The sequence below is a fragment of the Scomber scombrus genome, chromosome 4, assembly GCF_963691925.1.
Source record: "Scomber scombrus chromosome 4, fScoSco1.1, whole genome shotgun sequence".
Taxonomy (NCBI): Eukaryota; Metazoa; Chordata; class Actinopteri; order Scombriformes; family Scombridae; genus Scomber; species Scomber scombrus.
Window position 1 is genome coordinate 7,636,412 of NC_084973.1, and position 27,089 is coordinate 7,663,500.

General features: G+C 41.7%; 1 protein-coding gene across 11 annotated transcripts in view; it reads right to left on the bottom strand.

The window, feature by feature from the left end:
* fbrsl1 (fibrosin-like 1) overlaps positions 1 to 27,089 on the bottom strand; it is a 283,201-nt gene that overhangs the window by 189,995 nt on the left and 66,117 nt on the right. For all 11 annotated transcript variants that reach the window (XM_062418360.1, XM_062418353.1, XM_062418354.1 and 8 more), the window contains exon 2: positions 13,143 to 13,370. In XM_062418360.1, coding sequence (XP_062274344.1) covers positions 13,143 to 13,370 — 228 coding nt within the window. The remainder of the gene's footprint in view (positions 1 to 13,142; positions 13,371 to 27,089) is intronic.

A 27,089-nucleotide genomic window follows, 5' to 3' on the forward strand; every position in this document is an offset into this window, starting at 1 on the left:
GGCTACGGCAGTCGAGGAGGTCGGGAGTTGGTGGTTTTGGGGGGTGTTGGCGAATACAAGACCTGCGGGAGCCGACCTGGGCATTCGAAAGCAGACTGGTGTGTACAGTGCTGCTCTACATCAGTGTCAGAGGGGACCCCACTTTGAAGAGCAATTATACTACCACTACCGGCTCATTAATTAAACCGAGAATGACTAGGCTAATTTAGCTTTGTGACCCCGCAGAACGTGCTCACAGCTCGCTGAACCGCTCAGATATTACCCAATCAGTATTGCTTCCATGTACTGCTAATTGGTGATGTTGTTATGTCTACGGCTCAGTGTCACAGCTCGAATCTGGCCTTTGACTTCAATCACATGTCACGCTTTCCAATTACTCCCTGATGTACGCGACAGTCTGGAAAGTGAGAATGATTAAATATAATTTTGAAAAACCAAGGCATCTGGTTCAGAAAGGAACCCAATAAAAATGATTTTGAAATGTATTTAGCCTTTGTAAAACTGACACCTGTACTTTCACACAATGGTAACATTGCTAATAATACTAATATATTGATAGTACTATTCAGATGACAAAGGATAAATCAAGGCGTTGGCTAAATTACGCAATCTATATTTTCTCAATATCTTAGAGACACTAAATGTTTAACCAGATAATACATTGTATTATAATACTTGTACCCTGTATTAAGTGAATTTGTGACTTCATGCTGAACAGACTGGGAGCTTCACACCCATATGTTCTGAGAGTTCCACCCCCTGGGCCATCTCCTGCCTTCAGGGCCGAGAGGACGGACCCTGACCCTCTTTGCTCCAAGGGGTCAACCACAAGAACCACACCCCCATCTGGATCCAGCTCTTCGGGGACTGCTAGGGGGTGTGTCAACCCCCAGTCTGCCACTTCAACCCCCCGCCTCAGGGTGTACATGCACTATTGTGCAAAAGCAATCATTCTCACCCCCCCACCTCCCCTCTCTTTGTTTTGCAAATGGCCTCTCCCACATCATTTTACATACACACTCCAACCACTGAGCTCTGGGGACCATCCAGGAAGTAATTGTGGCTTTTGTGCGTGTGGTCCCCCCCCACCCCTTCTTCCTCAAAGGAGCCGCGCCCCCTTGTCAGCTGTCATCATATAACTGCCTGCAGACCCAGGGGCCTAATGACAGGATCTATAGTACATGAAAACACAATTATAGCCCTTGGTTCAATTGCTACTGTGTGAATGGCCTTTAAAAAGGGGAAACAAGGAAACATGCTCCACGTTCGAAGGCATATAAGTGTGAACAATAACCCCTAAATCACAACCCATTAAATAAATAGAATGTCATTTTGAGTCTGAACATTTTAAATACACCCTGTTTAAGTCACTCTCCTTGCATATGTGTTATGCTAATTGTAGGTCGTGCTTGACGCAAGGAGATTTGTGACTGATATGGATACGTTTGACCTTGTGGAACAGTGCTACTTGCTGTTTTAATGAGTTAATATGAGCGCTGGCGATGGCGATGGCATATACAACCCACACATGAGCCTCGTTGTTCCAGCGGCATTTCATTATCTTTGACGATGTTGTTTTCATGGCAATATTTTGAAGCCACATTAAGCATCCATTACAATACGCTGCAGGAAACATGTTGATGGAACCTGTGAAAAGATCCACTGCCTGGGCTCAATGTTGCAAACCCCGACATGCTTTACATTAGGTAGTCAAAATGGCAGAAGAGGAAAGGAGAGGCCTCCCATCATCTTTTTCAAATGGGAACAGTGACCCCCAATGGACGATGTGATGCAATCTGGCAAAGGGTTAACACAGCATCATCCACCACCTCCTCATGTATATGGTGCAATGACTCTCAAATGCAGCAGGGGTCAGTGTTGTATCACAGCAAATCCGAGCAGAGAACAGGAAAGCTGTGGCTGCAAAGATCACATCTGTCTCACTGACACCACTAATCCCATTTAATCCGTCTGAGTTAATGTCCAGCTTTGCTAGTCGCCAACCCCCCCCCCCCCAGGCACAGGGCTATGAAAACAGGGGCAGGGGCCTCGGTAGATCCCATTAATGTAGTGACCCTAATGGGCTAAAGTGGCAAAGATGACACTTAGACACTTAAAACGTTCAAATGCTGCCAAGCAGGCGAGCACTTGATTGCAACCATGCAGGGACACACATAGTAATGTAAACTCACATGCTTAAATACACAGAGACACATACTGTATGTTTACAGTATACAATAGAGGAACACACAGAAGCACAACACAAGCATATAAATGAGATGCACTGCACATTGGTACACACATGCGAAAACACATTCTTCAAGCCAAGCAACGATAAAATGGAATCTAATTAAATAGGTGCTAATTGAAGCTCTAATTAACTAAAACAAATTGATGCAACTGTCACAAGAAGAGAAGGAGGCATTTGTAAACGACGGCAGAGAACAATAAGAGTGGAGCGTAGCACCCTACTGCAGGAACACATCAGGATACAGCCTGGCCTCTCTATTGTCTTACGCCCTCTCAGGCCTGTCAAAACACACAGGCCTCCAAACAAAAGACCTCTCACAACTACAGGAGGCTTTCTCTTTTCAGTGAAGGCTCAGGACTGCCACCCACTTCCATTCTCCCTAACAAACACCAGATCCCAACCTCCATAGAGCTTCTAGTGCAACACTGTACAGTGGACCGGGCCGACCCCCACATACAGCGGCTGCCAGGAAACTTGACCCTCACTGTGTTAAATTACAGGCCTGCTTCTGGATTTAACCAATATGTGACTTTTAAGGCCGATGCCATTATTTTATACTGAGGCTATTCATTTTCTCTGATATTCAATATATATAAAGTGGTCATTGTAAAGCCAAAGAGGTACAACGCTTCAGTCTGTGCTCCTGATTTTTATTTTTGTGGGCAAGTTTTGAGAGTCTGTGAAACAGCCGGGACACTAATAACGCTTTAAACTCACACTGCTAAAATTGGTGACCCACCATGTCTATTTAATGCTTGGATGAAACACTGGGACAGATTGTTATTTTCCATTTTAGTAAATGTCCCTTTGCAACAGTGATTTAACACACTTTGTGAAAGCTTTTACATTTGCTGACATCTGTTGTCTGCTTGGTGTTTCCAGGGAAATTGTTTGGTGCACAGGAAGCGCCAAAGCTGAGTAGACCAGGAAAAGAGTGCCACATATAGTTAGATAGTTTATCTAAAGAATATCCGAGATACAAAGTGTCATTATGGTATTCACCACACTCTGATATGAGCGATATGAACAAACAAAACTCAGATCTCTCAAAGTACAGTTGAGTTGGTTTATTAGAAATGAATGAGAAATTTAAAATGCTCTTGCACTGCAACGCAAAGATACATGGTCTGTTTTTTTGTCAGGGAGAAGCCGTAATGTCAAGGGTGAACTACACTGATGAGCTGGCATCTCATACCTACTGTAAACCCACTAAAAGGCCCATATTGGATGATTTCTATAGCAGTCTGAAGTGAGATGAAAGGCAGCTCAATCTGAGGATCTGGGCTGAGTGACCTCATTTCTAACACTTTGTTCTGTTTCCCTGAACTGTGGTTTTCAGTGTCTGTTAAAGGCTGTTCAGGTTCAAAAGCGACAGTGTGCTTCCTGTGACACCTCCAATAACAAGTAGATTGTTTTTCTGTTAAAAGTGATTTCCATGCAGGTGTACAAACTGCGCTTGTACACATCCTCACACTCATAACCCCGTCTTCATCTTTCTGTTTGTGATCTTCTTTCTTGTTTACATCTTTGTGATAAGCCTGTTTGAAAAAAAGCATCTCACAAATAAATTGTACCTCACTTCACTTGCAGCTCGCACTATGATGCACTACATAGTAGATTGCGTCTACGAGAGGAACATGACCCCAGGTACCGAATATTTCCTGCAGCACACATTTCCGAACTGCTCCCTAAACATTAGTGTAATATACACCACAATGATACTGTAAATCATAATGCACGAGGTGTAATAAAGTGTCTCTCCCTGCCGTCTGCTCTAGTTAAACATCTACCAGGGGCAATATATCTGTTGCTATAGCTACAGATTCTCCAGTAGATGCAAAACTGGAATATGATGTAGCTTGGGAGGTCCCACTTTAATAAATTAAGTTAAAAAAAAGAAAGTATTCACAACTAGCCAGCAACAAATAATGTCCTGACAAATGTGTTTTGGCTAACACTTGCCTCCTGAGTCCAAAACCTAATGACTACACTGAAAAAAATTCTGTACCATAATGTAACTGCAAAATTAAACATTGAAATAATGCTCTGACTACATTCAGCAATATCATATAACACACAGTACATCCAGGAGCAGTTTCTCCTCGCTTCTGTTGCCTTGTTCAATCCCAGCATGCAATAGCCCCAGCTCCAACAGAGCATGGCTTTAGATCCCTGCTAATTTAATGTTCCCAGATCTAATTGTCCCCGGAGTGGTTGCTCTGAAGTAGCCCTGCTGTATCTCAATGACTATGGCTTGTTAAAAGTGATGGGATGTGTGTGTATACATGTATGTGTATAGCCCTACAGTACAGCAACCCGGCCAAGCACCTTACATGGCCTGACATTAATCACTGTTCACTGTCCCATGCAATATTCACCTGGCTAAGCACAGCGGGCGCAAAGGTTGTCTGGGTTCGGCCGTTCTTTGTCATTCGCTTCCCTTTATTTCCAGTTCTATTTATGTCTCTCTCTACTTTTCTAAGAGGGTTAGCAGGCTGTGGCTGTAGCCCTGGGGAGAGAAAAGGTGATGGATCTCAATAAAAAACCCTGGGAGGGCTAAATATGCCTAGAGGACGCAGTTTAACTAACCAATGACATCATTTTATTTGTGTCCCCATTGAATTCTGTGAAGATTTTTCCTGTAGATCACATTTATCACAGTCACATCTAAAGTCCTATCCTGGATTTAATAAAAGGATCGTTCAGTGTATCAAGCTATCCATCTATGGAATTTATATCAATTTTGACAGGCCGGTCATAACTTTAGAGGAATATCTGTCACTTTCTGAGTTTGCCAACTCTCGAAATCCAACTTTCTGGAGCCAGCTCAAATTGAGCCCCAGCTCCAAAGCGTCCCGTGGGACCGGAGCAGCGGTCACAAAATCCTTCCACACCCTCCCCCCCAGCCTCCATTTCAACACCGGTGGGACTGTTCCCTCATCTTTTCCCAGCCTTCCCCTGGCATCCCGGGCAATGTCAACACACCGCCAGCCCCAGTGGAAACCCGTGGGGACAACTTTGGCTCCTCACACTAAATCCACTGTGGTCAGGCCGTCTGCTGAGCAAAAATAGATGGCATTTAGGAAAGTTGAAAACGCACACCGAGAAAAGGTACACGGTCCCACACACTTGTTCATGGAGGAAAATCATCACAGGGAAGAGAGAATGAAAGGCTACTGACATTTTTACCAAAAATGTTGACACGCATCAGTTGTCACCACAAAATGTAATGTGCAGAATCCTTCCTGATTTGTTATCTACAGGATGTCTTCACCTCTAAGTGACTCTAACTTATTCATGATCAATGCCAAAAATCAAATTCACTTAGATTTTTGGTTTTCAAAATTATCTTCCTTCATGCATTTTAATTAAAATTCTCCTACAACTGGATTACCCAAACAGCTGTTTGTATTTTTTTGTGTGTGCAAGTGCTCAATTCCAGCAAGTGTCTTGTCTTCCAACACATTTAATCTAAAAAGCCTTATTTGTAAGCTAGAAATCAATTAAATAGAGAAGTGTTGTTATTTGAACATTCATTATGGTGATTACATTACATCTACACTAAACATCCTCTCTCTGATCTCTGCTCTAATTACATATAGCTGGCTCACTATTCTCTGCTGGGAAAATGTGAGTTTCATATTTATGTCTGCTACTACGGCTACTACAGCATATGAAGTGCTGGAGGCTTATCAAATGTGCCTGTAATTCCTTGGTCAGCTATTGAAGTTAATGAAGTCATAAATTACTCAGGTTCTCTTTTAACCATTCATAATTTGTAGTTTTATATTTGAAGAGAGTGGCTCTAAAATGAGATGTCTTTCTTTTGAAAAGTGGCCTTGTGCGCTGGAATTTCTCTCACCACATTAGAGAAACAGCGTTTTAAGGGAATACAGTCCACACACATTCAAATCCATGGGACAGCTGGGAAATGGTTATGCAGGCAAAGTATTCTCGCCCTTTCATCAGGCGCTGGTATTGAAGTGTCATGTAGCGAGGCAGTAAAGTGGTTTAAAAGAGATGTGTAACTGTGTGCTGGGAGAAAAAAAGCTGTATATTTTTTCTAGAAAAATATATACATTATATTCTCAGGAAAGCCTACACTACCTATACAGTACCAACATGTTCTTTATTCAGTCCTGTATGTGTGTGTGTGTGGTTGTATTACAGTACTTAGCGTTATATATAGCTCAGTTATCAGACACAAGCAATAACCTTACTTTGAAAAAAAAAGAACTGACTTTGCTCAAAACGCCAAAAGGCTCACATTACTTTCCAATATATGCAATTTGTCGCCAAGGCAACTAAAATCTCCAGGGTGTTTCTCATGTCAGCAATCAACTTATTAGAGTGGTTATCAGATTTTTATCCTCATAATTGGATACCAACATTTTTTGAATTGAAGTCGTCATATTGTCATTTATCTCTTCTGCACAGGCATGCGTGTGTTCATCTTCTAACTTTGTCTTTGATGTGGTTAGGACAATTATCTGCCGTGTGATCGTGCATACGTGTTCTCGTTACGAGCCGCTAACTAATTGATCTGTCAAGGTCTATTACAAGTCACGCTTCTCCACTCATCGCTTTCTTTGCGCGCTTCCACACACCTGCGCACCCTCTCGCGTGCGATGTGCCTACAGACACCTCTGCCACATACCTCATTATCCTCTCATCTAATAATGCTCTTTGTTAAATTGCAGTGTTAATCTGAGTAACAGGAGTAAAGGCCTTTTCTATCACGTTACCACTTACAAGCTTTTCAACCCCGTAATTGCATCAAGGATTTCACATTTTTAGGCTGATCTCATTACGAGTGCAACGCCAGATACTGTTTCAGTTCCTCAATCAACTGCAACATTACAAGCAGAATATAGTCAAGGGAGCAAAAGGTGTTAAGTCTCAGGAGTATGAGTGGAACAAATATGGCTTTGTGAAGTGGATTCAGGCTCCTGAAGCCTAAATAAGCTTCATTTGGAAATATTGATGTGAAATTGTTGTGATATAGTTGCTGTTTTAAAGATTTTCTGTCTAAACAACAAAAATCTGGAAAAAATAGGCCAGCAACTCTAAATTGGAGCTCAGTGACTTCGCCAGGATGACTCAGGTGGAAAAGATTCACCTTGATCTCCAGTTTAAATGGACTGGAAGCAGGTTTACCCGGGAGATATATTGTCTGCCAGGTGTCTCCTAAGCAAAGCTGCAACCACTCAGGGTCGCTGCTCCCCAGATAACATCCAGCCAATCGCTATCAGTCATCCTGATCGCTCGCCCGGCTCCCGATGGGCAGCGGAGCTCTTGCGTCTATCGCGGCTCTCGGGTCGCCCCTGAACTATGCTCCAGCGCACCGTTAATGCCCCAGCTAATCTGATCTGTCTCCGGCTGGCTTACTGCTTATAAACACACCTAGATATGAAGCCGGGGAAGTAATCCTGAAGCAGTTACAGTATGACGGGGCGTGCAGGATACTGACATCATGTCCACAGGCAGGCCTGATAGAGAGAGGGGTTCGCCTGAGGGAGGGTTGGAATAATAGAGTGAAGTGTGCCGAGATGTTTTCCTATAAGACTTTGTTACAATAGTGGGGTGTGAGTGCAGTGTAGAGTAGAGCGCAGCACTAATGGACAGGGATAGTGATGTAATGTGCATGTGTGGCTATCAGCGTGTTACTTGAGCGAGTCAGCATTATGTGTTATTCATGACTCCCATTTGAAGCATATTGAAGGTCAAAGTCATGTTGCTGGGTATCCTGCTAGCTGCTTTCCTGATATGTTACAGCAGAGAATGACAGCTAAAAACAACAACTCAAGACAACAACACATCTGTGTATTATTTTTAGAAATAGTAAGTGAACTAGCAATGACCTGATATGGTGATATTTACCTATTTTTCCTGTTTATTTTCCTATTTTCCTATCCCAGACGTGTGAGTCTTGTGTCTTAGTGTTGGTTTGACGTTGGCTGGGTAAAGGAGCAAACTGACAGTGTGTTGGTGATAGTTTCAGCAGACGCTCACAGAGGTGAGCTAATAATGACTGTATATTAATTTCAGGGTGAACTATTTCTTTAAGGAATGACTAACCCATTTAAAAGAGGTTCATTATAATGATTCTGAGTGGTGAGTTTCTGAGTTTTTAATGCTGTACCCTAATTATTTTGATCATTGTTGCAAACTGGTTCACACTGTTGGTTCCAATTCAAACAATATCAATGTTGATCCTCAAAAATCTGTCTGACCTGCATGTGTGACTGCAGGAGAAATATCTCCTGACAGCAGAGTGAGGTGTGAGAAGAAGAGGACAATAGTTCTAAGACCTTATTGAGCACATACACACAGTGTGTCACTCACACACAAACGCACAGCTACTGTATGCCTGATGTCCTGAATAGTCTTTGAATTGAATCAAATGCTCCCCTGTGACAAACCCTGCTCTGACACTGCAGCTCCTGTCCTCCGGCGAGCTTCTGGCACACAAGGGTGCCTTGAGGAGACCAACACACCACCTCGTCTGTGGGTTTATAGTGTGTTACATACACTAGGGACACCTCCTCTGACTGAAGAGACAGCGAAATAGTAAGAAGTATGGATGAGGAAAACTAAGCTGGACAGTAAAAGAGCAGGGCAGCCTGCAGGACAAAGCTTCAAGTGATGAAGTTGACTGCCTGTGACTGTATACCACTACACTGTGTTCTGTTGACAAAACACAATTTGTCATAACATGGAAATAATTGTATATTGCACTTGATGTGACCCCTGAAACACCAGTTTTCAGAGCTGTAAATAAGCTGCTGACAAGTATTTGATATCAGACTGTGGGAGAAATCACAGCTATACATCAAAACTTGATTTAAAGCTAAGACGGTTGTTCGGTGCTGCCTTTCTTTCCTTTTTATAGTACTCCAAAAGTTTCTATTTATGTATGCCCCCTTACAAGAGAATAAACCCTAACACATACGTCTTTTGATGGTGGGAAGAAAGCGGAGCACTCAGTAGAAACCCACGCAAACACCAGGAGAACATACAAGCCACCGTGATGCATGGGTGTGATACATGTACATGGTCCTGTTAAGCCAGCAAAGAATATGAACTGTGAATACTAAACAACTACACAATGGTTTCCACTGGCGCTGTTGCCAAGGATTTTTTTTCTTTCTGTGGCAGATAAAAACCACAAAGGGCTCCTCATCAAACCCCAGTCCACCTGGAAGCAGCCATGCCTTATGTGCATGTTTTATTCAATCTATCCGAGACACTTCACGTGCATGATAACATCACAGCGGGTGAGGGCAAAGTAACAGTAGATATCTCTATCCTCCTCTCCTTAGCTCTTATTCTTTTTTCTCAAAGCACTTGAGCTCTTACAATACATGCCTACTGCAGTCCCAGGTTTGAAATAAAATTTTGAAATAAGCCTTTATTGATGCTGTGATCAATGTGAGCTGCTCTGAATAACAACAGGTCCTTGAAATGTGGAGGGTGAGCGGACGGAGACTCATCAACACATCAAAAGAGAGTTTGAGGGAGCACAGGGAGAGCTAGGTTCACTAACAGGGAATCTATCAACACGTCCATCCCCGTCGCACAATAAGCCGAGGAAAAGTACCCACACAATGCCATAGAATTTAAACAATTAAACTGCATACGGACTCCCAGAGAGGGTTCATAGAAGACAGGATGGGTCACAGGTCCTGCCAGACCCTCAGCAAATTGAGGTAGGCTACTCAAAGTAGTGGTTGGGCACAGGCAGTCATGTTGTAATGTGTCCTAGCTTGCCACACATGCAAACATTCCTATCTGGCAACAGTGTGTAAATCATAGCTGATGCTTAAACGGTATTTATGGGAGTCTTTTACAGAGCTTGTAAGAGATGGATTATTGAAGGTGGGTGTGGTGACACACAGGGGGGGGGGGGGGGGGGGGGGGGGGGGGGGCAGGGGCAGGTGTGGTGTTAAGAAACAGCCTTCCTCAGACCTCTAACACACACGAGCACAGACACTACGCTCAGCTTTCTAAATGCTTATTAAAAAGTTGCAGATCAACTGCTTTATATTGCATAGTGTTATCTATAATTTATTAGTTATGCAACGCAATCATGTCAAGAGCCTCGTTCATCTGCTCTGTAATTAGAACAGGAATTGGATGTTGTTGTTTCACACAGCATTAGGTTAGCTCTCTAAACAATAATACTGTAGTTGGGAATTGGGAGTTGTAGTTATGTATTAAAGACGGGCTTCAGATCTTTGTACGCAGGGAACTACTGTAGAAGCTGGGCAGGTTGAAAGAGGTTTTAACAGCATGATCTCAGACAGTGAGCAATACTTCAACCAAACACTGAGATTAAGGTAAGAGTCTGACACAAGAAATAAAAAGAAGGGATTGGAAAGTTTAGAAGTGACTGTAAATAGGAGCACCAGAGCCTAGACAGCAGGCTGTACTTCATAAATCTGTCCAGATGGGAAGGGAGGTGTCTCCAGTTATCCACAGATCACAGGACTGAGGTGTTTTTCAGGGGACTTTAACAATGCATGAGGTCAATGTGTCTTAACCAGCCCAGTGAACCAAAGCCAAAATCTTCCCTTAAGCCGCTGCAAGGTGCTGAAGAGACATTCATTACAGCCGTACAGTGACACAGAAAGCCTCTGACTGAAAACAATGTAGTTGCTGTTGTACTGAGGGAACATAAATGCAGTTTTGTGGGGTTGAGGGTATAACATTATTCTCACCCTGAGTTGACTGGCTTCAGTCCACTCTGAGGTGGACTGAAGCCAGGCTTTTCACTTTGCTAACTTTCTCTCTGCACTTTCAAAAATATACGCCCATAAAAGCATTTTGTTTTGTACCCTTCCAGTATATGCACGTTGCACATTAATGGTTTGGGTAATGACAGTAAAATACAATACAATCTGAATTGAAGTGCATTTGTTTATATACCCCCTACAGCACTGTATCTGCATAAACAAACAAATACCTACTTCAGTAGTCATGAAGGAAAACAAGAATGGAATGTCAGGATAAACACACCTGAAGGCATCGCACTAGCAATCTGTTCATGAACACACACACTTTTGTTAGCAGACTCATCAGTGTACTAGTCACATATGTTACATTTTATTGAAGTCTAAATCCTTGAGATGAGTGATTCCTCCTACAATAGTTCCCTGGCTTGCAGCTCTTATGTGTCTGTTTTTCTTTTGTTATAGCGAGCATAATGCACAAAGCATCCTAAAGAAGCACAATAGCCCCATATTACTCATTCAGTACAGCGTAAGTAGAATATCAATTACCAAGTTCAATGTAGCCTACTGTTGTGTGTCTAACCTCTGTATGAGTCGGTTGTGTGTTTTACTGTAGTAACACTGCCGAGCCCAAGATACAGCTGAACTCCATTCAAATTTAGTTTTGCATACAAATGTGCAATTGGACAACAAGCAAACCAGTGTGCCGTTCAACAACATTCTATTGTATTTATCTACAAAACACCAGTGGGCAAACTTCCTACATATATCTCATGTCTTCTCAATTATATATCACTTTCACACTAGATTAGATCGCAGGATTATTTGCTTCTTGAAGAAAATCAGGTTAGTACTGAGGTTGGAAAATTGGCATGCAAGTGGAACAATGTGCAAAAGCTTGCTTAAATGAAAGAGCTGATCCCGAGCATGCATTTCAAATTTCTTTTGGCAGATTTTATACAGTGTGAACATACGGGTTTTCTATGAATGATGTTGATATCTTTGGCTAAATGTCGTTGCATGCTGTCTCTGTTTGTATTTCTGCTGTAAATCGTGTTGTTTGTTACTTTGTGTGAATTGTATTATTATTGTTTTTATTTTCTGTATGTTCTGTATTCCCTATAGTAGGGTGGCATCAACCAATGGAAGAGTGTTCACTTTAAACACCTAATAAGTCAGAGTAATTCACAGGTGGATATACTATATGTAAGAAGCAGTAGGAAATGTAAATGTAAAACACTATCAACACAGTAACATGTTAAATATCACTGTTAATGCAAGATCAAAAATGAAATAGGAGATATTAATAGTTGAAAAAAGAAAAAAACTAAAAAAAAGTAAACAAAGCTCAGACCACAAACCTGGCAATTATTAAATATCGGCCACATCTATTAACATCAAATCTAGTAAAGGAGGCTGAAAGTAAAAGGAAGTTACTGTAGAGCTCAACATCACCACCAACCACAATCTGACAGATGTAATAACTAGGAAATTAGCAAAAGTCCCTGATGACAAAAGCTCTGAACAATCACATGATGCATTATTGGAAATGATTTGGACTTCCCCTTCAAGGAAAATAAGAGCTTTGTCACAAGTTTCTATTTCAAAAACAATGAAAAATCAAGTGAGTGTTTCAAAAAACAATACACAATCTTCAAAATGACTGGTTCAATATTAAGTCAATAGTAGACAGTTCCAGACAGGCTATATCTCTACTCAGCCTTTAACAGATGCTCACAAAAGAAGTGAGGATTTGAAGAAAATGATTTTCTCCAGTTTCATCACACTGTGATGTGATTTGATGGTGCAGTGATAGAAGGGACTTAAGTGTCTCATGTGAGGAGAAGTTATCTCTTGACAACCTCAACACTGTGGTACAAAGTCCTTGCTGACTCTCCTACAACGTGTATATTTTGAAGAAGTGAGTCGCAAAAATAATAGTCTTAACCAATCCCAAAAAGACTTGGATGCTTCTGAAGCAGCTGATTGGCTCCTCTGTCTTCATGGCAAAAGTTTGGACTCACATACTCACAAAGATGTAACACACACAAAAGAGTCCACGCAACCTACATGTAACCTTCATAACTTATGCTGTACTGATGTTCAATGAGATTTCCCGACTCAATATAAAAAAAAAAGCCACTGAGGCAGATACTGACCATTTTGTTCTTCTTGGAGTACGTCTTCTTCAGCAGCCTCTCGTTCATCCTCTCCTGTTCCCGCTGGGCGTGATGAAGGAAGCCATTCTCCAGGGCGTCCACGACAGGCTGGACGTTCTCCTCTTCCTCAGCCGCTGCCTCCTCTTCTTCCTTCTTCTGGCGCTTCGCTACCTTTTTCTCCTTCCACCGCTCATTCTTCTCCTGCGTCTTCACGACTCCCGTCTTCCTCTGCAGGGAGACGAAAAGAATACATTAGAAACTAGATGCCAACAGATGAGAAAGTGTATGTGAGATAAAGATATATATGATATATGCACAGTGGATACACTTGATATTGTGGTCCTTGATGATATTGCCAATAATAAAAGAAACAAAATGATTAAAAATGCCAAGTGGATACGATACAACCTGTAGCACAAAGTCTTTACTTTTGATATAAAACAAAAAAACAAGAAGAAAAAAAACCCAGCAAAGAAACGTAAAAAAACATTTTACATATTTCTTTGGATATTCTGCACTCACACACACTGACATAGATACTAATGATTCCACAGTGACAGGACAGATTTATTGCTCTTTCGTGTCAAGGATTTCCTGAAAAACCTTGAAACAATTGTACACAAGGTGATGACATGTCTATGAAACACGATACTTCATGTAGCCTTCCGACAGAACAAAGCAGATAGATATCTAGATGGATAGACAGAGTGGCAGGAGATGAATGTATAAAAAAAAAAGAGGGGAGGGGTTGTCACAGCTGGCAAACAGTCAAGCACGCAGCCTCTTTCAGTGCTGGCTTACACAAAGCAAGCAAGCACTCGAGTAGAGAGCGGCGATGCTCACTCTCCCTCTGAAGTCATCTTTAATCCTGTCAACAGCAGAACAATGCCTTACTGGAGCCCATAATCACTTTATGGCTCAGATATAATGAGCTTATGATATGAAGTGCTGCTTTAACACACACAGGAGGAAATACAGTCGCTCTACACTTAGACTATGACCAAGCAATTTCCCCCCCTTTAACCAATCATTCCATTCACGCTTGGGTTACGGCCTGTATGGAGCTGGTGTTTGTTTATAGGAGCCAAACACTGTTTGTAACTGCCTGAAGTATCTCATTCTGTGGTTTTCCTTCGCCCTCTCCTCTATCTCACTCCTTGACAAGGAATTGCACAGGCATATGAAAACGGCACCATACTGTGGCTGGGCTACTGTTGCTAGTGAGAAATCAGCTGCTGTGGTATGCTAAGGTCATGCTCGAGCCTCAGTGTGGTAAACAAAAAATAAATAATTAAGTAATGCACTGACCAAGCATGTTAGCATAATCGGGTTCCCATCATTTGCAATGCTATGACACACCATGTGGCATTATGCTGCCTTCATGTCATGTGGGAGTTACCATAATTACCAGTTGTTCAACTCTACTTCCAAGCTGTAATTGCAAGCAAAAAACTGGGATTTTTCTGAAACCTTGGATATATTCAACTTGGCACTAAATAAAACAAAAGTGTTTTAAAAAAGCAAACTAACACTGGTGTGTAATGTTAACCCAAGTCTTTGGTTCTTACACTGATGTTTAATTATCTCTGCTGTTCTGACTTCTCACTGAAGAGTCACTCCTCATCTTTTGCCATATGTTTAAAACATTTTCCAGCATTTCCAACTCACTCTGAATGCACTTACTGTAAATTGCTTTAGACAAGAGTGTCTGCCAAATGAATGTAATAGAATCTAATGGGTTTGGCTATACGGACCAATTTTTTACTTTCAAAAGAACTCTGCGATCCCATTGCTCATTAAACAGATGGAATTATTCAAGAACACTCGATTAGTAGCTATTGATGAGGTGTTTTGTTAGCAAACCATTTGCTAGCTATTTATACAGTGTTAGGCCCTCTACACATAATCAGCAGCTGAATCATTTTGCAACAGTATGAGGAAAGATGTATTTTAATTTGTCATGTGCTTGTGGTTCCTGTTTTATCCTATCTATATTTTTTAAATCCTCAGCATTACTGATTGTACACTTTACTGTATCATTCATGGTGACTGCCCTACACTACAGTCCAGAACCTGTACGTCAGCCAGCTGACACTTAACTGCTCTACAACATGCTACATGTAAAAATTCGGCTATTATCTGTAAGACTCATATCTAAGTTTCTTTGATCATCATCATCTGTGATGTGAAAACATTCAATTTTCACAAAGTGTTAGGAAGGAAGCGGTGCCAGCATGTGGTTTGAGAGTAGTTTAGCCAATTTTGTTAACATTTAGCAGTGGTGCAGCAAACAAAAATGAGTCATGCTGCACTGAATCACTCAATCTGGTGCCTCTCTGGCCTGCCTATTTCAATTCCCATTTCCATTTCAGTTGATTTTTAGTTGTAAAAGTATATAACCTGCTATGCTATTATCCTGCACTGCCCTATGTACAATGGAACAGCTAAAAATGAGTTTGACTTGGGGGTTCCTGACTGACAGATTTCTGCTCTGCTCTCAGATGGTTTGTGCAACAACACAGAAGGCCAGGTGTAGCGTAGACCAATGAAATGATCCCTGCCTCCTTGCGGACATGTTGGCTTTACTTCTTACTCTGTAACTGGGTTCATCCACTCCTGCCCTACAGCACTTTATTAAATGTACCTCCCTCGCTTTCTTTATGACTTTTGAAATGGAAGGACAGTTAATATATAACAGTGCCTGTACTTTTGACTATAATGGCTGTAATATAGTAGCTGTATAGCACACTGGCCCCACATCAGTGTGCTTCAAGACTGACAGCAGAAAGTGTGGATGGACTGTTGGGCTCACATGAGACAAAATCTTTTTCTGGTTTTTTCCCGCTCTGTAGAGCTCATGAAGGAGCAAGGAGGAGCGTATTTCATTTGGTTTTTAGTTCAATTAAGAACAATCTTTCTCCAGAGTCTGAAGCTACCTTTATGAACATAGCCAACATGATAAAAGCACACACACAGTGACGTACATGCACACCTGCCAGACTGTCTGCTTGTGTGTTGGCTGATTGAATTGTATCCTCCTTCTGGGCTTCTGCTGCCTCTTATTTCCACATCTCAGGCCCAAGTGGAGTTTGTGACATGCTGCTGGTTGGTAAAGCCTGTCGTGGAGGCATGCATTTACTGTCACTGTGTCATTGAACGACACACCGCGGCTTAAAGCTTGAAGCTGTGTAGAGTTCAAGGCTGAGGGCTGCTAGTTCACATTTCAACATCTGTTCACAGCCAGCAGTGCTCTGCCCGACTGCAGTCAGCTTAGTGCTCCATATGAATAATTCAATTATTGGCTCCATGGGGGGGTTAGTAGCCTGGTATCACCAGACCAGTTCACAATTGCTAATTAGTCTGGAACCTTTCAGTTCATTTTCGATTTCCAAGAGGTGTTATCAACAGGCACAGGCTAGAATGCCTCTAGATGCATTTGGACAAACCTACAACCAATTAGAACAACAAAATGTATGACATAGGGCTGAGTAACTTACCAAATCCTGTAAGAAGTACGGCAAACACATCCTTTTTTTTTTTTAAATCAACAAAAGCTTAGAGTGCAGTTGTTTATTCTTCTTTTAGGGAAAATATAATTTGTTAAATATTGTTGTGATTGCAGATTCAACAGACTGTTTGATATCAGCGGAAGCCATCAAATGTGTTCATGAAAATGGCTCAACAGCACTACTCTGTTAGTCACTGTAACTGTTAGATAAATGCTGGAGATTGGCCCGACCCAGGCCAGGTCTGTCTAAATGAAAGGGGAGCCAGACACATCTGCCAATGCAAATAAAACATGAGCTTGCAGATCCGTCTGGTTCCCAGGCTAGGTTATCTTAGCTCGTGGCTAGCGCATTAGCCCTATAGCTGCTAATGACCGACACCTTTCTATGACGAAAGTTGTCCACATTGGCCGCTGCAAAAAACTAACATATGGAAAAAAAGGCAGACAAACAAAATGCTCACAAAATACTGTATGTTTCCATGGGGGAAAACAATTCAAGTCTATAGTATATTAAGTCAAAACTATATTAATATATCATTTGGGAGGGGAGGGCAAAGATCCTACAAAAAACTGCCGAAGTATTTGCATAAATGACTTTCTTATTTCTTTCTTGTTTCTTTTCTAATTAATAAAGATTTGTTTACATAGTTTTAATAGGGAAATAGGGAAATTGTAAAGCGACTTTGAGTACCACATAAAGCGCTATATAAATGTAATTTATTATTATTATTATTATTATTACTTGCTGCTACATTCCCAGTCTCCCAAGAGAAGCTGTTTGGAAACACATGAAGTGTTACTAGTTATTAGATTTTCTTCTTTCTAGTTTTAAGCACAAAAGATTCTCTCATTGACTAGCAAGACTTTATGGTTATTCTGTGAAGCTCAAATAAACAACAAGGTTATGAATAGTGATAATAATGAATGTATCAGAGAAACTTTCAAGAGCAGCATAGTTTCCTGTGATATATGCTAACGCTGTGACAAAAGTCAGTGAGGTAACCCATCTCACAGGCCGACAGCACTTTAACAGAAGGATTTAATGTCATTGCACTGACATCACACAGCAGCTCACAGCAGCACTTCTCACCCCACAAGGCAGCACATTAATTTCTCATGAGAGGCCAGACGGTATTAGCAGGCCCCTTTTCATGCAATTCATTACCTGGAGAGCCGTCTTTAAAGAGCTGTTACCAGGACAAAGCGACTACAGACTGACAACAGAGGATGCTGAGAATGCGACCAGGTGTTTCCCCCCTTTTCAGGCAGAGCTGAACCTCCAGTACAATAGAAACATGCCTCGGTGAACAAGCCCGCTGCGAGTGCTGGGATCAATTAAGCATCAACTTTGCAGAAATGTGGAGTCTTATTTGCATTCTGGCGGATGCCCCGCTGGTTATCATCTGCTTTGCTCAGCCAAGGTAGAAAACACACAGTGATACATGAGGACTACAATGATTAGATGGGAGTTTGACACCTTCATCATTAATTCTATTAAATATCTGAAATGAGGATTGGTGTCATCTTTGCGTATCCAGTAGACAGAGTGCAAACTAATGCCTTTTCCACACAGCAGTTGTAGGAGATGAGCACAATCTAAAGTTGAAATAACATTTGTAATGATCCAAAAATAACAATAAAGTTTTTTTTCTTGTGTGAAATGTAGATTGATTTTCTTTTAAATCTTCATCTTCATCTGTCATTTCCATAAATGTATTCATATGTTTACCAACTAGTGTTCACTGGGTAATTTTTTTGTTGAATCATTTGTACATTTCCAATTATAATCTGGATTTTGGCAGTCGTTAAAAAAAAAGAAAAGGAAAAGGTTTGAACTCCTATCCTTTAAATTAAACGACCATTAGACTTTGTGTTGCTACAAGTTCTTATTACCCCAGTTGTAAGATTACGCCACTTGCCTCTGATTAGATAACACATTAGAAGCTGAAGCTGTGACATGCACACCGCACTGATCCATCAACCTAACACTCAAGCCAACCCTCTAATCACAATTTGGGTAAGGTCACCAATAGGCTGTTGTAGTATTTTACCCCTATAAATCAGTGGCATGCACAGACACTGATAGTCAAATGGAAAATTCTCTAAAAGTGCAACTTAGATGGCTAAAGTATTACATTATTGCAATATCTGGGACTTCAAAAAGTGAAATTCTTTTCTATTTCATTCAATTCTAAAACGTTGCCTAATACAGCAGAAATATGGTTAAAACATTTTAAAAGGGCACCTCTAGGTCGTACAAAATCCAGTAAGGCAAGTACAAAACAACACAATCTATTTGAATCGTGTGAGCATTCATTCATGTCACTACTCTATCTGACACTCATGCTGTGTCCCCATTTCACCCTAAATGTAAACTGCCTAGAGCACAAATAACAGGACATGCCACAAAATTGGCATGGGAGCAAATGACTGAAATTCTGCTTCTCCAAACTCTAGAGCAGCATCACCAGAGTTACACTGAGACTTTCAGACAAGCTCTTCAAACAATCAAATCCAAACAAACAGTGACTTGACCTGAGCTGACGATACGCAGCCCCCCCCCCCCCCCCCCCCCCCCCCCGTGTGCCACACATTACTCATTCATGCTCCATTCAACGTCAGCATGAATTCCCTTTTCCATTCACACAATGCTGTACTGTTTCAAAATGAAATATGAATGTGTATTTGGGAAGAGGCCCTGACGTAATATTACCCTTCTAAAAAGTTCTGATGTGGGTCAGCTTCGGTTTTTGTCACACGCCTTTCATAAGTTTGAGTGATTCAAAGTGTTCAATGAATGACTGCGTGTCACTTTGAAGTTTTTAAGTGAGCAGTATTACACAAGGTATAATCTAATCTGATGATACATATGTCCTTGCAGTCCCTCTGTGACCCCGTGTATAAAATCTCAGGACAAACCACTGCTGCCATGTACGGTGCACATCAGTTCAAGGGCCAAAATGCTGCTAAATTTAGTCTTTTGTCTGCCAGAATTTTGGCTAATCTTATTTTTAATATCTGAGCTTGAGCATCATAAACCAATTGGACTTAGATTAGAACATTTGTCTTGTGTCTTTGGTGCCCTATCAGTAATAAAGACATTTTAATAGTCTATCTGTGTCGTTTCCATTACATTTTTGGAACATTTACACTTTCCAAATAATTGCAAAGTAACTGCATCTTGGCTGCCAGTGAATATGCCACATTTGCATTCAGTATAAGAACTAGGTCTTGTACATTAAAAAAAATACTTTAATTTTTATTATATTATGATGTTATCTCTTCACATTCAGTGCCACTGAAACCTGCACTGTCAGAAAACATTTCCCAGGTGTCAATTTTAGCATTTTGGTCCAAAATGAATCATTTCTACAACCTTTAATTACACACATTGGACTGAGTGGTGAATCTCCTCATTGTACTCCTGTTCAGCTCGGGGCACAAATGTGACAGTGACCAAAAAGTGGAGAAGTGTGTTAGGATATGATGAGCTGGAGGGAACAGACGAAAAGAGGAGAGGATAAGGAGGACGGACAGAGAAACAGAAACAGTGATAGTGCAAGTGAGGGGAAGCAGTGTCGAGGGAGGGGGGGGGGGGGGGTCTCAGCCTGGAACAGGAGATACTGCTCGACTGGTTTGACCCGACCACGTTACCCTGGCAACAGTACGGGAGAGCTTTGTTGCCATTCCAGGCTGCATGGGGACTGGAGCATGTGTATGTGTATGTGTGTATGTGTGTATGTGTGTGTGTGTGTGTGTATGTGTGTGTGTGTGTGTGTGTGTGTATGTGTGTGTGTGTGTGTGTGTGTGTGTGTGTGTGTGTGTGTGTGTGTGTGTGTGTGTGTGTGTGTGTGTGTGTGTGTGTGTGTGTGTGTGTGGGTATGAGTACATTAAATCCAACACAGGTTTCCATGCCGGCAACAATAAAGTGTACAGCTTTACGTGGTTATGCCGGGGCCTTGAGGTTCACAGTGGAAGCACACTCAGCTCCCAAAGGAAGGTTTATGCATTCTGCACAGAGGAATGTCAGCAACCCTGAAATTGCTTGCAAAGGGTAAGGGGGTCTTCATGAGGCATGCATAAACCAGAAGGCAAAAGGCACAAGTCTCACAAATGGAGCCTGGAGTGAAAGGAAATAGACAAGAGTGTGTAAAAGAGAGAGGGAGATAAAGAGAGATGGTGGTGTCTAATGCACATCATCATGCTTTCTCCACTGCAGTCTCCTCTTTCTGAGGCCAGTAATTATTTAAAAGACACAAAGAGCTCAGCGGGGTACACCTCCCTCGACATTAAGCTATGCCACAAAAGAGGATAGCTGGCCCTATTTAAACTTTGCCACTGTCGAAGCATCACCACTAGAAATGGAGCAAAAATGGCAATGGATTACTAAAAAAACTGCAGCTTAAGGTTTATTAAAGGTGCATCAAGTGCTACAAGAAAAGCCGAGGTATCTAAGAAAAAAAGGACAGATCTAATGTGCCATACAATGGTAGAAAACAGTTATATTAGGGATTACTGATAGATGAGGTAAATATTTATACACTTTTTATATCGCATATTTTTGTTCTCCAGACTTGAATCAAACAATCAGCTTTGTAAGACCCCACTGTTAATGTTTGGGAGGTTTGTGCATCAACATCCTTCCCTGACGTTTAACATATATCTTCTGAGACGTCGAATTCCCAGTTTAGACTATGAAACGAAAATATAGACACAGACACATTCAAAGTTCCTGTTTCAGTTCCTCTTTACGTCCTGAAACTATTTGGTTAAAAACCGCTTAAGTGGATGCAGACAGACGAGAGCGGTTACGTGGAAGGCCGGGGCGGTGTGACGAGGCTCCAAACACGTCGACTCAGTCCAGTTGTGGAGAGCTAACGCAGAAATTCTGCACCTGATGTTATTCTAGGCTGAGATACAATGGGCATTAAAGTCATTATATAGTGTACATTAAGAGGGTCTTATGACATTTTATTTGTATTTATTTATATCATATGTATCATAATTGAACCCGCAGTGAGATACTGTCTAATTATTTAAAGAAGTTTGACTGACTTGTGATTGACTGACATGTTTCATCACTAGTTGAGCATTGGCGCAAATGCATATCCATCAAACTTCAACAGGTTGGACACACACAAACTGAAGAATAAAAGCTAATTCCCAGGAAGCCTGTAACATCTGTCAACCGAGATGAAAAGTGTTTTCCAGTAACCCCGAGGTGAACGGTAACTTTCAAATGCTAAGTTGGTCTCTATCATCTTTCCGTGTGGCATGAATGCAGCAGAGCGGAGTCATTTGTCGCACCTTTTCAGCAGTGTTTAGCTCCTTTTTAAAGCCGGCTGAGGTGCCGCTTGCTAGATTTATTGCTCAGTTGTCGGACTGATTCTGTACGCGTTACCGCGGCTCTCGGCATGTCAGATAAATCACTCTCACTTGTCATGATGTAGACTGGATTGATTTACTCGCGTGGCGCTCGCTGGCTTTTATAGTCCCGCGCGTGTGAAGCTACGCAGAGAGACGGCAAAGCACACACCTCCAGTCTAATGCTGCTGTCAGCGACATCAAACACACCTTTGATTAACTTAGAGCATACACTCATTTACCCAGCCTCCCTGCTTCACTCAAAGCATATAATCAGAGGGTTATTGCCTTGAAGAGAGAAAAGAGAGAGCGCATTGTGTGCCAAGAAGCTTATCAGGCTGTGAACAAGGGAAAGCACACATTTCTACAGTGATCAATGTTGCATAATTGGCTAGCACACGGATTAAACGGACCACATCCTTTTCACCTTTTGTTAATCGATGTGCTGTATTTTTCCTGTTCGTTTGACTTCACGGTTAAAGGCCTAATCTTTTGTGATTGTAAGCTAGTTTTTTGGCGGTGTTGCTTTATGAAGTGTGTTATGGGAGAGCGGGGAAATAGAACGGGAGAGACGTGAGGTGTTAATCCCTGGCGGGTCAGTTTGCCGCTACACTCATCCAGCTAACAGGAGCCAAACCGCAAGCAGCCCCCCCTTCACTTTGTCTCACTTTGCTTCTCTTTCTGCTTCACACTCTGTTGTTCGCTTTGTCGCCACGCTAACTCTCTCTGTTTTTGCAGCAGTGCATATAATGCTGAATTTGAATCGTGTGGGAGTAAAGCATCAAGATGATTTGTGGTAAAAACAGTCGACTTTGGAGGCGATGACACGCGTGTGAACTCTGAGTCTGGATGTTTTCTGTAAACAGAATAATCATTCTCATATTTAATAAGCTGAACACACACTTGCTCGGTGACATTTCATGTAGTGTTTCACCCCAAACATCGCAGTCAGTAAAAAAAAAATCCTGATGCTATTAAAGAGAGAAAAATGACTTTTTTATATATGTATGTAAACTGTGAAATCTAGTTTGCTGTCAGCAATCTGCCACCTTCAAAAGAGGAAGAAAGTTAATAGGCAGTTTTGTACAAGGCGTAAGTCGCTCTGAGTCAGCGCAGAATCCCACCCCAGCAGTTTTACACCTCCTAACAAATCCCTTTTCCACCACCGCCATGTGTGTCAGTTACCCTGTCAAAGATGAAAGGAGGAATAAAAGAAGACAACAACCTACTATTACAGTATTAAATCTAATGAGTGCACTACCTAAGCCGCATTGATGATACACTACAAATATCCTGAATGTTCTGTAGCTGCTGGAGAGACAAGGACAGGTACATTTCAGGCGCTAAAGTATCTTATTTTTCTGCAACTGAAAAATCAGCCTGCTGCTAAACTACTGGTGAAACATGTCTTACTATTTAATCTGTGACAGCTGAAAGAGGCCGTTGGCGTTTTTTTAAATATCGGTTTAAATCAGCTGCACTGAACCATTCAGTGTAGCGCAGTGTCAGGCTGTGGACAAGGACGCAGGAACATGAGGGATCTGCAGTATTTGGATGTTTTTGATGAGTTTTGGAGCCTGTCTGGTGGTTTTTCCAGTGGCTCTTGGCCTCCAGATTTTCTCTGGACCTGGGAATGCTGCTGTTGTGTGTGTGTGTGTGTGTGTATTTTGACCTCCATCCTGTCATTTCTCTGCCTTTCTCTCTCTCTGTCTCTCTCTTTGCCCTATTCTGTCAACTAGTGGAATGTGTGGTGACAAAATGAAACCTTTTGCTAGTTTATCTGTGTGATCTGTGTAAACACATATTGAATATGCATGGTTGTATGCACCTGTCATGTTTGCATTCATGAATGAAAAAATAATGTGTGTGTGTCTGTCCTGAAGTATTCCTTGAGCTGTGTGTGTTGCTGTCTATGTGCATGCAAAGTATTTGTGGTTGTGTATGCTATTGTGTGTACAGTATAATTCAGCCAGTTAATGTTCAAGTGTGTGTGTGTGTGCGTGTGTGCGTGTGTGTGTGTGTGTGTGTGTGTGTGTGTGTGTGTGTGTGTGTGTGTGTGTGTGTGAATGAAAATCCTAAATCCTGTATGTCGCTACAAATGTGTTTGCGTAACACACATGTGTGAGGGCTGAATTAGCTCCTGGAGTGACACCATCTGGCCAGCGGGTGCTAAGGGGAGAAGAATGGAGAGAATGCAGCAATAACAGGGCGGAGCAGCACAACAATAAACACCGGCTTTAAATCTGTTTAACAGCTCTGACAAACGCCCGGGAGACGAGAGCGCGCGCACGCACGCACGCACGCACGCACGCACGCACACACACACACACACAGTCCGCGTTACAGGAATAAAAAGACACAGGAGGCAAGACAAAGAGGACAGATGGAGTCTGATCAAGATTCCCCAACATTTCTGAGCGCAGCGTGTTTTACGACTGCGTGTGATCTGTTTGCTGAAGAGATAATATGTGTGTTGCAAATGTTGTTCCAGCTATTTATAACTATCACCAGGAGCTTACTGTGTGTACAGTGCACTTCAGTGAACAGTGTGCTTCATTTTCATACAGTACTCAGAAGAGTTTATATGTCAACCACTTACTCGCCTATAATTCAATTCACAACTGTATGATAATTGTAAAATAACTGCACACTATTACTGCACAGTGTGTAGTGTTTTATCATGGGGATTTATGATTGCCTATTAAATGTTGGGATGTACTGTAGATTGTTAGCTGTGCATGACTGTGCATGCTGTTTAGAGTTCTAGCCGATGTACGTACATGTTAAGCAAAGGTCAAGCAGTTTACAGTTTATTTTGACCAGCTGATCACACACTTATGGTAAATATAGGATGCAAGTAATAATTATTTGTCTATAAAACATCAGAAAATGATGAAAAAAAACAAAGTGTTGCGTCTGAAATAATGTGTCGATCGTTTGCAGTAGAGTATATTCCAAGGCAAATAAAATGTAGTCATTAAATAAATGAGTTGACACTAACATGACACGGGATTAAAAATACGAGCAGCTCATGTGAGTTCCGAATCAGCTGACACGTTGGCAGAGTTGGCCGTCGCCAATTGAGCGGTTTATTTCTGCTGTGGGATTCACTTCCTCGCTCTCTACTGCTGATCACTTTGCTGCAGCTGCGGCTGATGCATCTCTCATCCCGCTGCCACCCCAGCATGCACCTATGGGAGCTGTTTCTTTATGCCTCCACAGCTGTGTGTATTGATCTCTTCTTGTTTTAAAACGGATGTTCTCGAAGGCGCAAGGCCAAAAAGATCAGTGCGTACATTTCCTCTTAATGAAGGTAAATATCATCTTAAGTGTGTGAATTGTCTCCCTGAATTACTTCTATACAACTGCCAGGTTTAATACAAAAAGGGAGGACACATTAACAAGATGTATGCCAAACAGAACAAAAAAAACAAAGCAGATATGGTAATTACTGAAGAATATGTGGTGCTTGAGGTGCAATGTAGACATTGTGTGCAACCAGATAACACATGTCTCATCTGCCAAAGGCTCCTTTACAGGCTCTTAAGTCGATTGTCTGACAGGAAAGAAGCATTCTACAGAGGCCAATATGTCCTGTGAACCTCCCACCCATTGTCACAGGAAGCTCAATGCTTTCTCCTCAGCCCACACACTGCAGCCCAAAATATAGCCGGGTGTCATTCCTCAGGTTTCTCCTTTCCTCACGCTCTCCAGGGAGAGGAAGTGTTGCCTCGGCAACAGCTATTCCCATTGCAGGAGCAGAATAACAAACAAAACTCCTAGAAATGTGTGATGTTGGTCTCACACTGTCAACAAATCAGTCCAACATATTTCCGTACCAACTGTCGAGTGTGTTTTTCAAATGGGTAAAACTGCTAAAAAAAAAACACAACCGGGACGTTAATGGAAAATCTCTTCAGGAACAATCAACGACAAGCTTTTGAATACCAACAAGCACTTTTTTTCTGTCTGCATTACTGAACGCTTCACAGTTTGACAGTCATTCTCTCGGTCTTTTCATTACAAAGCCGAATCAAAACACAAATTACAAAAACAGGTTTCCTTCCCACTGCTGACTAACTCCGGGGATGGCAGGACAGTTTTGACGTCAGCTGAATTTGTGAGCACACCCCGCTGCGAGCTGAACCGGTGTGAGGAGTCGGCTTTGTTCGCACAGCGGGAGTCTGACAGAGGCAGAGGAATCCCAGCCGGAGATGTCTGACAGGGGAAGAGAAAACCTCAGATGTGCCTGTATCGTCATATCTCTGCAGTCAGAGCAACACGCAACACCTATCTCCAAAAAAGAAAAAGAAAACAACCCACAAAAGAGCAACCACACACATCATTTAAATGATTTTCTAGGACTCGTGGATCCTATACAAGTCAATGTAAAAACTTTAAGATTTAAGTAAAAAACATGAAAATTGCTCAAATCTAAGTGACAATGTTTTCCTATCCCAACCCTCAGGTAAACTCCTGCTGACTCAGTCGAAAAACTACTTGCACCCTCAAAGAACATTGTGAATATCTGCCTGCAAAGATGTGTGACTGGTTTAAAAATGAACACCACGCAAAGCATTTTAACTCTCTGAACCGTCCAATTATGAAACTTTTCACTATCTCAAAGTTGCTGGTTGTAGGGGCAACATTGTGACCTTGGGACTGATGAATTCAACATTTTCATTCACTGAGAAATTCTGCTGGAAAGTTGCATTCTTTATTCTGCCGCTGACTGCCAGTGTGTTAGCATGAATTGTCAAAGACTCACAAATTCCCAGAGGTTTAAGTGATGTCTCAGGTAAGAGGCTGATACAAAATCTGCTTCGCTCCTCAGCCTGCAATGACTTCACACTATTTCTATACATGTTGCAGTCATTTACTATTGAACTTCCATTAAGTAAGAACACTCAGAATAGTCCTGATTTAAAAACACGGTCAAAATTGATACAGCAGAGGCGGAGACATGTTGATGTTTAATGGTCCAAGCTATAAAAACACTGAATCCTACATTTTCCCATAGTGCAACTTTCACTGGACTCTGCCTGTCTGTTGAACAGCCATATCTTCCTAACACC